The 14093-nt window shown below is 38.3% G+C and overlaps 1 protein-coding gene and 1 pseudogene across 1 annotated transcript; both read left to right on the top strand.

Annotated features, from left to right (window-relative positions):
- The first annotated feature begins 701 nt into the window (after window positions 1–701).
- Window positions 702–2014, top strand: LOC126700904 (B3 domain-containing transcription factor VRN1-like). The gene is made up of 3 exons (XM_050399068.1): window positions 702–842; window positions 1067–1609; window positions 1751–2014. Exons 1-3 carry the CDS (start codon window positions 702–704, stop codon window positions 2012–2014), a joined length of 948 nt encoding a protein of 315 aa, XP_050255025.1.
- Window positions 2015–6330: 4316 nt separating this feature from the next.
- On the top strand, window positions 6331–12020 carry LOC126700903 (B3 domain-containing transcription factor VRN1-like; annotated as a pseudogene).
- The last annotated feature ends 2073 nt before the right edge of the window (window positions 12021–14093 follow it).

Here is a 14093-nt window from a genome sequence, read left to right as displayed (position 1 = left end):
AAAGTTGTGTTGCTTGTTAAAAATTTCAAGTTTTTGAATTATGTTCTTGGAAGAACTACACGCTTTAGACTTTTGTCAAACCTAATGTGGGGAAATTAAATTCATTTGCCGGGACTTGAAATGGTGAAGACTATTAATAAATATTTAGTATCAAAAGTCAAAAAAATCACACACTTCGATGGAATGAACTCGAATTCAAATTCACCCTTCCCTCTTAGATGATTTTAATTTTATATAAGCAATAATGCATTTCTATTAAATAATTTTTTTTTAAAAAAAGATCAGTAAACTAATAAACTTGTTTTATAAATGTCTTCGAAGTTCAAACTTGATCATCTTGAAACTTCACTATATTAATTGTGTTTAGTCTTCCACAAAATATTAAACTTCACGATATTTATTATTTTTTGTCATTTTCAAGGACGCTAGTCAAAACGCTCTTTCCATAACCCGTGACTACTAAGAAATAGTAATAGCACATGGTAAACCCGTCAAACTGAACTGTCAAACAATCACATTTCAATGTCATGACTATAGACCTTAGAGCATCACTTCGCTCTCAGAGTCTTATAAATCAGCCCTAAGGACCAAAACATGCAAACTGATCCACTGATAATCGTAGCCAAATCCTAAAGCAAGCAGAGTTTTGTCAAAGAAATTTACCACCGTTGGACTAACCATCTTGGTCATACTCTTTTATAATGACAAAGACTCGTAAGAGTAGAGTAGTGCACAACTGGAATTGTGATCAACCGCCATCAAGTTCTATGGCTGGAAGGGCCAGGACACCCTCTAGCTTCTTCAAGATCATACTCCCCTCCACTATTCAAGACATGAAACTGGTAACTTAACCTCTACTAGCTTTACTTCATAAATTTATTTCAATGGCTTTCTCTTGTGTGCTTTCTACTTGAAGTTCAATTGAAGTTTTTGGCTTGTACATGGCAGACTAATTTTACAATTGTAACAATAAGAAGTCTTAATTCTACATCTTGGAATCACATGTTTCGTTGATTCCATTTTACTTTGCAAACTAAGACAATATAATTTATTTTGGTGTCTGCAGAGGATCCCTGAAAAATTTGTGAAAGAATATGGGGATGAGCTATCCACTTTTGCTACACTCACTGTTCCCAATGGTGATATTTGGCAAGTGGGGTTGGAGAAATCTGACATGAACATTTTGTTTTGTGATGGTTGGAGGGATCTTGTTGAATACTATTCTATTTGTTATTGGTACCTTTTAGTCTTCAGATATGAAGGATATTCTAATTTCTATGTTCATATATTTGATAAGACTGCCACTGAGATTCAATATCCACCAAGCAAGAATAGTAAATTGGAAGATCAGGTTGACATAATTGATTTAGATGATACAAACACATCAGGCCATGACATGTTGAATGAAAATGAAATGTCTAACTCAGTTGAGTTGCCCACAAAACATAAAGAAGTGAGAGAAAAGCTTCTAGGGAGAAAAATTTCTGGCATGTCTTCAAAAGGGAAACTCATGATGTCCAGAGGAAAAGAGAGAGCAATCCAAGCAGCAAGAATGTTAAAGCCTAAAAATGCTTCTTTCGTGGGCATCATGCCACCTTCTTATTATATGGTGAGCCTTATACATGATGCGATCTCTCTCTCTCTCAAGAGACAAGGATATATATATATATATATATAAATATTGTAACCATGCACTTTTTTTAAATATCACCTTTTGAATCCTTAATTGCAATCCTTCTTTCTTGTGCAGTATCTGCCTGGTGAATTTTCTATGAATATTGGTCAGAATCAAATTGTCACACTTCAGACTCCAAATGGAAAACAATGGTGTGTCTGGTGCTATTATTACAATCCTCCATCTTTAACAATGAGAATGGGGAAGGGATGGGCTGCATTTTTCAGGGACAATAATTTAGAAGAAGGGGATGTCTGTGTCTTTGAGGTGATAAAGGGGAAGCCTGTTGTGCTTAGTGTCACAATATTTCATGTTGTGGACCATCAAAGTTCAGACTAGGATAACTTGTTTAATTACCATCACAATATCATGCAATCCTTCTTCACTGGTACGGTCCAATGGTATGGTGACCATGGTTCATTTCTGATGGATATTGCTTTAAGGCTTTTCTTTGATCTGTTTAGTAGGGAGTTACTACAAGAATACAACATTTCCAACCCTCTTTCACAATTATCCAATGGGAATCTATCTGTTACTTTCACATAGACCCACTACTCACAATCAGTCCTATAAAATATTTGTAGAGAAATTTGCGGTCATTGAACTTTTGGTTTAGAAGGTCTTATTGAAGTACTTCATAGTACATTACAAATTGGATTTGGTCTTTTTATTTATTTATTTTTATTCTTTTTTGTTTCGAAGTGTATTAAAGTCTTTTTAGATCACCATTGTTTGGGACTAGACCAGAACAAATCACCAATGCTTAGTAGAAATTTGAAGCCAAATAAATATAAAAACCCGTCAATTTCACAATACTTTTGGTAATATATTATAATTGATGTACAATAAAAATGATATTAGTAGTGGTTCAAGTGAAAACGATCGTGGCACTAATAACAATTTATCTCTTTAATAAGATATAACTATAAAATAAAAAAAATAAAAAAATAAAAAAAAAAAATGATGAAATTTGTTATGTCTGTGTTAGTACGTGTGGGAGTGGGATTATATGACACGAGGAAAGGATTAAGTGGATTTGAAGGTAGGGATCATCCAAGTTGGTTTAGAATTCAATCACATCTTCATTTAGGGCATCATCAAACCTTACAGAGGCAGTCATGGATGAAATCACCTAATTAAGGCATGAGGCGGTTGAGTTTAATATTGAGGTACGGATACCTAGTCGGAATGTGAAGGCCAGGATACATGGCCTGATGGCCGACATTGTCTAAGGCATGGTTGGCCTAAAATTTACTAAAATGGAAGCTACGCAGTCAACTCAAAGCAAGAGCAATGTGAAGGGCCTAAGTTGAAGAACTTAACAAACCGATGTGGAGAGGTTGAAGGTGACCCAGTTTGTGCAAATTAACTTTGAGAACTTAAAAAGGAAAGAAAATGAAACAAGTGGGAAATGATTGCTCTAGAAAATTAAAGAGACGATATATAGTTCACATATTGAGGACAATGGATTCCAATAAATATGCCATGAGTGATGAGTGATAAGTTGATATTGATGCCTGTCAGTCGGTGGCTTGGTATTGCAAGCCTAAGTTGACAAGAGATGAATGGCATTAAATGCATGTGTGCTATTTGCATGCATTGTCAATCTATGCACATAAGCGTGGCTGTAGGAGCATGCCCAAGATCAAATTTGTCTCTTGAAAATTGTGATTTTGTCAAGCAAGCGTGACTTTGTTATCACATCTAGTAAAGTAAATGCAATAGCATGACTTTCTTGCATGGACGGATTATTGCCTTCCCTACACCTTGGTTTTTGCGCTATAGATATGCCTTTGTGTGGCAGATTGTGTGTAAGAGAAGAGGGCAAGAGAAGAAACAGAGAGTGGTGCGGCAATTGCACAGAAGAAAGAAAAAAAGTTCTCTTTTTATTTGTGAGAAATTGTAGGATTGGGTGTAGTGGAGTTTGGCCCATTTGGGTTTAGGGAGAGTCTCGTTACAGCATTTGCATTCTTCATATTTGTTAATAAAATTTCTCCTAGTTCTTGTATGTAAATGTAAGTCAAGTCGAATTACGCAAATCCTTAGTATTCTTTCTTTTTAAACTTAATTTCTTCGTTCCAATTAATTATTTGGTGAGATCTTTCTAAGTGCTATCCAAAGGCATTTTCCTACAACAATTTGTTATCTTTTTTGGTCTTCCACAAAACCTTAAACTTTCATTATGTTTATTATTTGAACAAGCGCCCAGTTAACGAGGTGCCCTTAAGGCATTTTTTAATTGACCATCTTTGGAAATACTTAATACTACTTTTATGAAAAATGACAAAGTTTGACCTCAAGGATGTGTTTGGTAGAGTGGATTTTAGAGAGAATGAATAAAAAAGAAAAAAGAAAAAAGAGAGGAATGAAAACTTTTTGGAGAGTGTTTGGTTAGGAGGGAAAGAGGAACAAAATGTGGTGGGACTCAGGTGTTTTCTCCCCGAACCCACCAAAATGTTTTCCCTCTAAAATGAAGAGAAAATTAAGGGAGAGAATGTGATTTGTTAGATGGATAAAAATGCCCCAATTGCTTTCCTAAGCAATGTTGGGCTTTTTTTTTTTTTTTTTTTTGGGACACTTTTCCTCTTCCTTTTTTTTTCTTATGATTTCTTTTGGCGTGGGCAAACGTTGGCTCTTTTTCCTGAGACGCTTTGCCTCATTCCATTTTTTTTTTCTTTTGATTTCCTAGTTTGTGGGGGTGATAGTAATTTTTTTTTTTTAAAAGAAATAGACGTGGTTTTTTTTTTCTTGACATGATTTTTATTTTTTAATAAATTTGGGTGATTGATTGATTTTTTTTTTTTTTTTTTTTTGCTTGTTTGTCACTTTTTTGTTTTAATTGGACATCATTTTTAAAGAAAGGTATGTGAGTAAATTTATATAAACTCATTTTTTCTATCCCTCTACTTTTCCACTCCAAACCAAACAAAAATGAGGAAAATTAAAACTTTTTCTATTCTCCCACTTTTCCACCCCTCTAACCAAACGGGTCCTAAGGTTACAACTCCACTCAATATCATTTTATTGGATGTGAATTTTGACAAATCCTTCATTGGATTACATGCTCTTGTCATATCTTTCATGCTTGAAAATTTTCTAGAAAAACAAAGATCAATAACTAGGTCATCAATCAAATATTTAAATTTTAAGTTTTTGTAATCTAAAATTATACATAAAAAAAAATAAGTTAACAAATTGAATAGTAAATTACCTCTGATTGACATAAAATTTAACGTGTGTATACAATGGTTAGATTTTAAAATTTGGAACTATGTTAATTATTTTAAAACGAGTTATAATTTTGAACTACAACCAAGCTTGTAATCAAATTATGTTATTTTGTAACTATGTTAATTATTTTAAAACGAGTTATAATTTTAGACTACAACCAAGCTTGTAATCAAACCATGTTCTATGGAAAATATAAAAAGCCAGCAAAATAATTCCAAGTCCACAATCTTTAGCACATCGTTTTTCACAACTATCTTATATGGCTAAACTATGAATAATAGAGAAAAAGTCATAGAATTATATAAAAGTGATGGACAGTCCATCATAGTCTACCATATAAGATAGTTGTAAAAAAAAAATGGTGTGTACATAATATTTTCACAACAAATCATAAATAAATGATTTTTTTAAGGCTATTATTAATTGATAAAAAAATTAATTTTAATAATAAATTCAAATTTGAACCAACTAGAATTTACCACCTAATATTTTGGACGCATCAATTCTACGATTAAAAGTGGAGGTTCATAGATTATCTCAATTTTTCATCAATTTCAATGATGGTAGTCAAAACGATCTTCCTGTGATCTGTGACTACCAGTAATTACTGTAGCTGTTCACTTTAAAAGTAGACTCCACTAGCACTAGTAATGGTAGCCAAACGACCTCTTAAAAGCATTCCTTGTATGGCTCTATCTAGGGGTGTCCACGGGTCGGTCCGGGTCGGGTTTGTGCCCAACCCGCGACCGACCCGACCAAGTCGGGTTCCAATTTTTCAGACCCGCCGCCGACCGGTCAGAAAATCGGATCGGATCGGACGGTTCTTGCCGGAAAGTGGTCGGGTCTCGGTCGGGGTTGATTATTTGGAAAACGGCGAGAATCCGGCCAAGAAAATTTGAAAAACGGCAGAATCCGGCGAGGAAATTTTGAATAACGGTAGAAATCCGGCCATATCTCGCCAAATCCAGCGAGATCTTGGCCATTTTCGGCAAGATCTTGGCTAGATCTAGCGAAATCTCGTCGGATCTAGCTTAAATATTCCCAAAGAAACTCAAAACTCGCCGGATCTACCCAAAAAAATCTCAAAACTCGCCGGAAATATGATGAATCGGTCGGATCAGGTTTCTCGGATTTGAGAAGAGGAGATCCGATCTCCGACCCGTTGATCTCGGATTTTGGAGAATGAAATCCGTCGCCGACCGCCGGAGCAGTCGGTTCGGTCGGCGGCGGATCGGGTTCGGTCGGCGGCGGCAGGTGGGTCAGTTCCGGCGGGTCCTTGGACAGCCCTAGCTCTATCACTGTCATGAATCAGCCCCAAACCCTGAAACACGCAAACTCCACTGTTGTCTGGTAATGGTAACCAAATCCCAAAGGAAGGTAGAGTTTGTTCAACAATATACCATCTTGGTCTCATACTTACAATAATGGCCTCAAGTTCTATGGGTGGCAGGGGCAGGACACCCATTCATTTCTTCAAGATTATACTCCCCTCCACTTTGCAAGAAATGAAACTGGTAACATACCCTCCACTAGTCACTAGCCATAACTTGATTTATTCAATGACTTGCTTTTTTTTTTTCTTTTCTTTTTTTGGTACATAAGTATTGGTTGTAATAGCATCGCTTTCACATAAATATATTATTGATATAAATTTTGTTATGCATCATTAATCATAACACACCACGCTGTGAAAAAATGTTATGTCTCAAAACTTTCTTTGATTTTAAAAAACTTATTGTTGTACTATTAGTTTATCTTTCACTTTATTTTTTTTACTTAAAAAATTTATATAGTGGTATATAAGTTTTGATACTAAATTTATTGATAGTCTTCACCGTTTCAAGTCCCGGCAAAAGAATGGGAAACCCACATCAGCTATGACAAAAGTCAATAGCTTGGAGTTCATCCAAGAATATAATTCAAAAACTTGAAATTTTCTACAGGCTACATATCTTGGAAATTTGGAATGATATTTGACAATTTTCTCTATTGAATATGGAGGTTTTATTATTATTTACTTATAGGAACAGGAAGCTTACATAAAATTTTTAAAAGTTTAGTTGGAAGTTATTGGCTTGTGTAGCACTTCTCCGAGGAAGGCTAATTGTACAAATGTAATAATAAGAAATCATATTTGTAAATCTTGGAATCACATGTTTCGCTGATTCAATTTTACATTGCGACTAAGGTAAGTATAACTTATTTTATGGCTGCAAAGAATCCCTAAAAAGTTTGTGAAAAAATTTGGAGATGAGCTCTCCATTGTTGCTACACTCATTGTTCCCAATGGTGGTATTTGGCAAGTGGGATTGGAGAAATCTGGCAATAACATTTGGTTTTGTGATGGTTGGCTTGATTTTGCTAAATACCATTCTATTTGTTATGGGTTCTGTGGGGCTAGTGAATTCGCGGCCCAGACCCATTCTGCATGGGGGCCCAGGGGCCAGGGCCCACGCCGAGGAGAGCCATTGCCGAGGACAACCTCCTGCTCGGCACCTCACGAAATGCCTGAGGAAGGGGGGAAACTGAGTTCAGGGGCAGGGTAAGGGAAAAAGCTACCAACATCATAATACCAAGCCATGTATCTGACAAGTCCATGCTCTAAACCATACCCTTTAACTTTCCCAGCGACCCCAAACCATACTGGAGTATGGGTTGACAGGACAGGTCTGCACCCCGAAAAAAGGGTGAGACTTACACGTGAACTTGAAGGAAAAGAAGAAACACGGATATAAAAGGGAGAACTCCCCAGAAGGGAGGATATATCTCTCTCTCCCCGGGAAAAGAGGAGAGAGGGAAGGACACAAGGATCCTTGGACAGCGTCCGAGAACAAAAGTCCTACAACCCGTTCCAATGGAGGGCTTAGCTAGTCAAGCAAGGCCCGCCCGTACCAGAATTTCCATGGACGCCATGATCAAATCGTCCACCTGTGCCCAATGTCATACCATTCGAGCACACTCTCTACAAATCATATTGTTGGGGTCCATTGTATACGAGCCCAACGTTACTCTTGGGCCGTTAAATAATTCGTGCCCCTACAATTGGCGCCGTCTGTGGGAATGGCTTGCCCGTTGGCTCAGGCGGCGGTGGAGTTAAGCTTTTGTCGAGCAAGGGTCTATGAGGATGCCTTTATGACTGGCGACACATTGTTGTTGTTCCAACATAAGTTCCCACTAGGGGCTACGCCTCGCAGTGCCAATGGCATGGGCAAGTCTAGGGGCTTCAAACATCAAGCTAGCTTCCCCCACCTTGTTCGAGGAGCTAACCTTCGGAAAATAAATAAATAAAGAAACAATACAAGTTTTGGACAGAACCAAGGCCTTGTATGGTCTTCGGACTCAAGCCTCTGGGGAAACCAACTACTTACAAGAAGAAATACAAGTTTTGGACAGAACCAAGGCCTTGCATGGTCCTCGGACTCAAGCCTCTGGGGAAACCAACTACTTACAAGAAACAATACAAGTTTTGGACAGAACCAAGGCCTTGTATGGTCTTCGGACTCAAGCCTCTGGGGAAACCAACTACTTACAAGAAAAAATACAAGTTTTGGACAGAACCAAGGCCTTGTATGGTCTTCGGACTCAAGCCTCTGGGGAAACCAACTACTTACAAGAAACAATACAAGTTTTGGACAGAACCAAGGCCTTGTATGGTCTTCGGACTCAAGCCTCTAGGGAAACCAACTACTTACAAGAAAAAATACAAGTTTTGGACAGAACCAAGGCCTTGTATGGTCTTCGGACTCAAGCCTCTGGGGAAACCAACTACTTACAAGAAACAATACAAGTTTTGGACAGAACCAAGGCCTTGTATGGTCTTCGGACTCAAGCCTCTGGGGAAACCAACTACTTACAAGAAACAATACAAGTTTTGGACAGAACCAAGGTCTTGTATGGTCTTCGGACTCAAGCCTCTGGGGAAACCAACTACTTACAAGAAAAAATACAAGTTTTGAACAGAACCAAGGCCTTGTATGGTCTTCGGACTCAAGCCTCTAGGGAAACCAACTACTTACAAGAAAAAATACAAGTTTTGGACAGAACCAAGGCCTTGCATGGTCCTCGGACTCAAGCCTATGGGGAAGCCAAGTACTTGAAGGAAAAACTACATTACATGGACCTTAGAATCTATCCGAGGAAAACTCTCCATTAACAATTGGGTTAATTCCTAAACTGCATGGATTCTCAAGTCTGCTCTCGGATCCTCAGCACCAAAGGGATTGATGCAATATAGAGCAATATGTTGCCAAAAACGCAATCGGAGTCCCCTACTGCTCGGTCACCCCCTCGGATGAATTATTTAGAGTTTATCGTTCTCGGACGGTATTCTCGCACTTATTATAGAATATTCAGCTGTTATCTTGGTTAGTTTCCTAAGTTTAACTTACTATGAATTATCGTTATTATGCCTGGTAATGTTGGTAAATTAGAATTAGTTGGATTATGTTTCAAGGTCTCCTGCTCTAAGTATCATTGAAGAAAAACACACACAGAGCGCACCCATTCACAAAGTAGTGTTGCAAAAACAGAAAAGTAGTCAAAACAAGTAAATAAATTTCCCTTTTTATTAAAACAAAGAAATAGTACAACGTACAACGAAAAGCTGGAATCAGCTTATATTAAAGCTAACTACATAATCGAAAAGAAAGATACAAGAGAATAAGATAAAGCCGAGGAGGTCGTACAGAAGAGAGGTTGGCTGCTAAATCTAACTACATAATCGAAAAGAAAGATACAAGAGAATAAGGTAAAGCCGAGGAGGTAGTACAGAGGAGAGGTTGGCTGCTGCTTCAAGACTTTGTTCTTCCTCAACACTTTTACATGCCCATAACTCAGGCAACAAAAGAACCCAGCATGGGGCCTGCACCATTAAAGAAAAGGTGCAGAGAGAGCCCAGCTTCAGGCTAGCGCAGCTGAAGAAAAGGTGCAGGGAACCCAACTTGAGGCCCACATCGTTGAAGAAAAGGTGCTGGGAACTGGAAATTGAGGAGCCTACACCAAAATTTGCTTGCGACAAGGCAGACGACGGTGATGGCGGAAATTCTTTCTTCTGACACACCAAAAATCTAGCATGACCAGTACCTGCTTCGGATTTTGACTAAAAGAATGAGAAACATCATTTCTCCCTTTGTCTAGACGGAGTATTTTCTTGAATCTGTGCCCCCCATGCCCAGACCACGCTACCTTGAATCTCGTAAGGACCCGTCGCCGCTGTGGCGGAGGGAGCTCCTTTACCCCAACCCGCGCCTCAAACATATTATACTAAGGGAGGATAACACCGGATATGGAAGTTGTGATTATGGCTGAAGGATTGTGGTTTGGAAGGAAACCGAAGGATTTGTGTGTAAGTGGGTCAACCTCCTACCCTATTTATTTAAAAGACAAGGAGGTGGCATTCAATTCACGCCGAGTCCCAAGGAACGCTACAGACAAAATGGTTCCGGCTCAATTCCCAACGCCACCTGCAACCATAGGATTAAAGGATTCTCGTGAAGGCGCATCTCGAACACTAGAATGTCAAAGGTTACCGCGTGACCAAAGACTAAAGGAATGCCTCTTAATCCGATGCATCTCCTATGCAAATGGGAAAAGCCCAAACATCAAAAAGTACATAATCTGAGTGAGTCGTGATGTGGGCCCAGCATTATCAAAATCCTCATCCCCAACTAAAAGTCGGGCAGCAGAATTTTAAGGGGCTGCTGTGGGGCTAGTGAATTCGCGGCCCAGGCCCATTCTGCATGGGGGCCCAGGGGCCAGGGCCCACGCCGAGGAGAGCCATTGCCGCGGACAACCTCCTGCTCGGCACCTCACGAAATGCCTGAGGAAGGGGGGAAACTGAGTTCAGGGGCAGGGTAAGGGAAAAAGCTACCAACATCATCATACCAAGCCCTGTATCTGACAAGTCCATGCTCTAAACCATACCCTTTAACTTTCCCAGCGACCCCAAACCATACTGGAGTATGGGTTGACAGGACAGGTCTGCACCCCGAAAAAAAGGTGAGACTTACATGTGAACTTGAAGGAAGAGAAGAAACACGGATATAAAAGGGAGAACTCCCCAGAAGGGAGGATATATCTCTCTCTCCCCGGGAAAAGAGGAGAGAGGGAAGGACACAAGGATCCTTGGACAACGTCCGAGGACAAAAGTCCTACAACCCGTTCCAATGGAGGGCTTAGCTAGTCAAGCAAGGCCCGCCTGTACCAGAATTTCCATGGATGCCACGATCAAATCGTCCACCTGTGCCCAATGTCATGCCATTCGAGCCCACTCTCTACAAATCATATTGTTGGGGTCCATTGTATACGAGCCCAACATTACTCTTGGGCCGTTAAATAATTCGTGCCCCTACAGGTTCTTTTTAGTCTTCAGATATGAAGGAAATTCAAATTTCCATTTTCATGTATTTGATAAGACTGCTACTGAGATTCAATACCCATCAAGCAAGAATTGTACATTGGAAAATCAAGTTGACATAATAGACTTAGATGATAGTCATGATACAGACATATCAGGGCATGACAAGTTGAATGAAAATGAAATGTCTAACTCAGATGAGGTGCCCACAAAACATGAAGTGAGAGAAAAGTTTGTAAGGAAAACATTTTCTGGCATGTCTTCAAAAGGGAAACTCATGATGTCAAGAGGAAGAGAGAGAGCAATCTAAGCAGCCGGAAAGTTCAAGCCTAAAAATGCATCTTTCATGGGTATCTTGCAGCCCTATAATATACGCTTTAATTATATGGTGAGCCCTTATACAGTTATACATGATGTGATCATGAAGTATTTTCACATTTGGTCTTCAAATATATATATGCTGAGTTCCAATCCTTCTTTTTTATGCAGGATGTGCCTGCTGAATTTTCTATCAAGTATATTAGTCAAAATCATAACGTCACACTTCAAACTTCTAACGGAAAACAATGGCATGTCCGGTGCCATTACCACCAATATTCTGCCTCTTCAGCAATGAAAATGAGTAAGGGATGTGCTACATTTTTCAAGGACAATAATTTAGAAGAAGGAGATGTATGTGTCTTTGAGGTGATCAAGAGGAAGCCTGTTGTGCTTAGTGTCTCAATATTTCACGTGGTTGACCATCAAAGTTCAGACTAGGATAACCTGTTTAAACTTTAAACTAGTGATGTTTATGCTTATATTTAATTAGAGACTATTATCACTGGTATGATTTATATCTAATGGATGTGGTTTTAAGATTTTTCTCTGACCAGTTTGGTGTGTCTTGTTGAAGTAGTCTGTAGTCCAAATCCGACTGATCTGATCTTTTAATAAATTTACTTCTTTTTTTTCTTGTTTCGAAGGGTAATAATTCTAATGAATTTGTTAGATCGATCACCATTGTATGGGACTAAATTTGTACAGTTTAGTCTAATTCATATTGTTAATATAGTAATAACTTGAAGCCAAATAAATACAAAAACACATCATTTTCACAATATTTTTCATAACTATTAAGGTAACAAGTTGTGATTGGTGTATAATAAAAGTGATGTCAATAGTAATTTGAGTGAAAAATAATGTGGCATGAATCACAATCTGCCACCTCAATAAGTTATGAAATTTGTTGTGTTTGTGATACCATGTGTGGAGGTGGTGTGGGTGCATATGACATGATGAAAGGATGAAGTGGATTCTACATTCTAGGGTAGGGAACCAAGTTGGTTTGGAATTCAAGTCACATCCACATTCAGGGCATTATCAAAGCTTAAAGAGGCAGTGTCAAAATCACCTAAGAGGCAAGGCAGTTGAGGTTGGAGAGGCATTGAGCCTCAAATGGCGCTATTGGTGTCCTCCTTTGTTGGACCTCGATGCCTAGAATGATTCTTAATTAATTCCTTGTCTTCGAGCTTCCAATCGAGGTCCTGACCTCGCTGAACCCTGACCGAGGAATGGTCAGCTGTGAGTCCAAGGCGTGGCCAGTCGAAAAGCTATTGATATAAAAGGCACCAAGCAAGAGGGCGAAATGTGAACTTGCCAACTCTAAGCAAAAGTAATGTGAAGAGCTCAAGTCGAAGAACTTAGAACTTCTTAATAAATCAATACATAGAGGTTGCAGGCGACCCAATCCAATTGTGGAATCTAAGTCTGAGAGCTGCAAGCGGAGAAGGGAAAGAAATAGACAATTGATTTTTTTGAAAAATATTTATATTTCCAATAAAAGTGAATTAAAAGTATTCTAAAATAGTCTATTTACAAAATTTAATATTCTAAGGCTCCGCTTGGGAGTTCATAAGGGAATGGAATGGAATGGAATGGAATGAGATGGTCATAAGGGAATGGAAAGGAATGGAATGGAATGGAATGTATTTAAGTAAGGGAAATGAATGGAAAAGAATGGAATGGAATCGAATTAAGTAACCTTGATTGGATCTTTTAAAATAAAGGAATGGAAAGGAATGGGATGTAAGTAATCCAGTTTGGGAATTGGGAGCAACATGGAGAGAATGGAATGGAATCATTTTATGACAATATTACTATTTGACCCCTATTTTAAAATAAAAGATTGAATATATAGGGATATTTTGGGAGTTCTAATAAAAAAATCATTAAATCTAATTCCATTCCCTCCCATTCCTCCCAATTTCGGGGGGAATGAAAATTTGAGGTTTTAAGGGAATAGAGAGGAATGAGTGTTCCCTCCTACCCATTCCATTCCCTCTCACTTAAACTCCCAAACAAATGAATGAACTTTCCATTCCCTCCATTAAAACTCCCAAACAAGAGAAGGGAAGAATATTCTAAAATTATTCTTTTTATTCCTTTCCATTCCATTCCATCCCCTCCTTCCAAGTGGAGCCTAAGGGTCCGTTTGGGAGTTTATAAAGGAATGGAATGGAATGGAATGGAATGGAATGATCATTAAAGGAATGGAATGGAATGGAATGGAATGGAATAGAATGGAATGGATTTAGTAGGGAAATGAATAGAATGGAATGGAATGGAATGTGATTTAAAAATCTTGTTTGGATGTTATAAAATAATGGAATGGAATGGAAAGTAAGTAACACCGTTTGGGAGTGACATTGGAAGGAATGAAATAGAATCATTTTATAATAACATTACTATTATACCCCTCATTTTAAAGAACATAAAAAATAATCAATGAGAACTTATAATTGCTTTGAAATGCTTAGTATTTAGTGGATGATGTGAAACTAGTTAGCCACA

This window comes from Quercus robur, chromosome 9 (genome assembly GCF_932294415.1).
Source record: "Quercus robur chromosome 9, dhQueRobu3.1, whole genome shotgun sequence".
Lineage (NCBI taxonomy): Eukaryota > Viridiplantae > Streptophyta > Magnoliopsida > Fagales > Fagaceae > Quercus > Quercus robur.
This window is presented reverse-complemented; position numbering and strand designations above follow the sequence as displayed.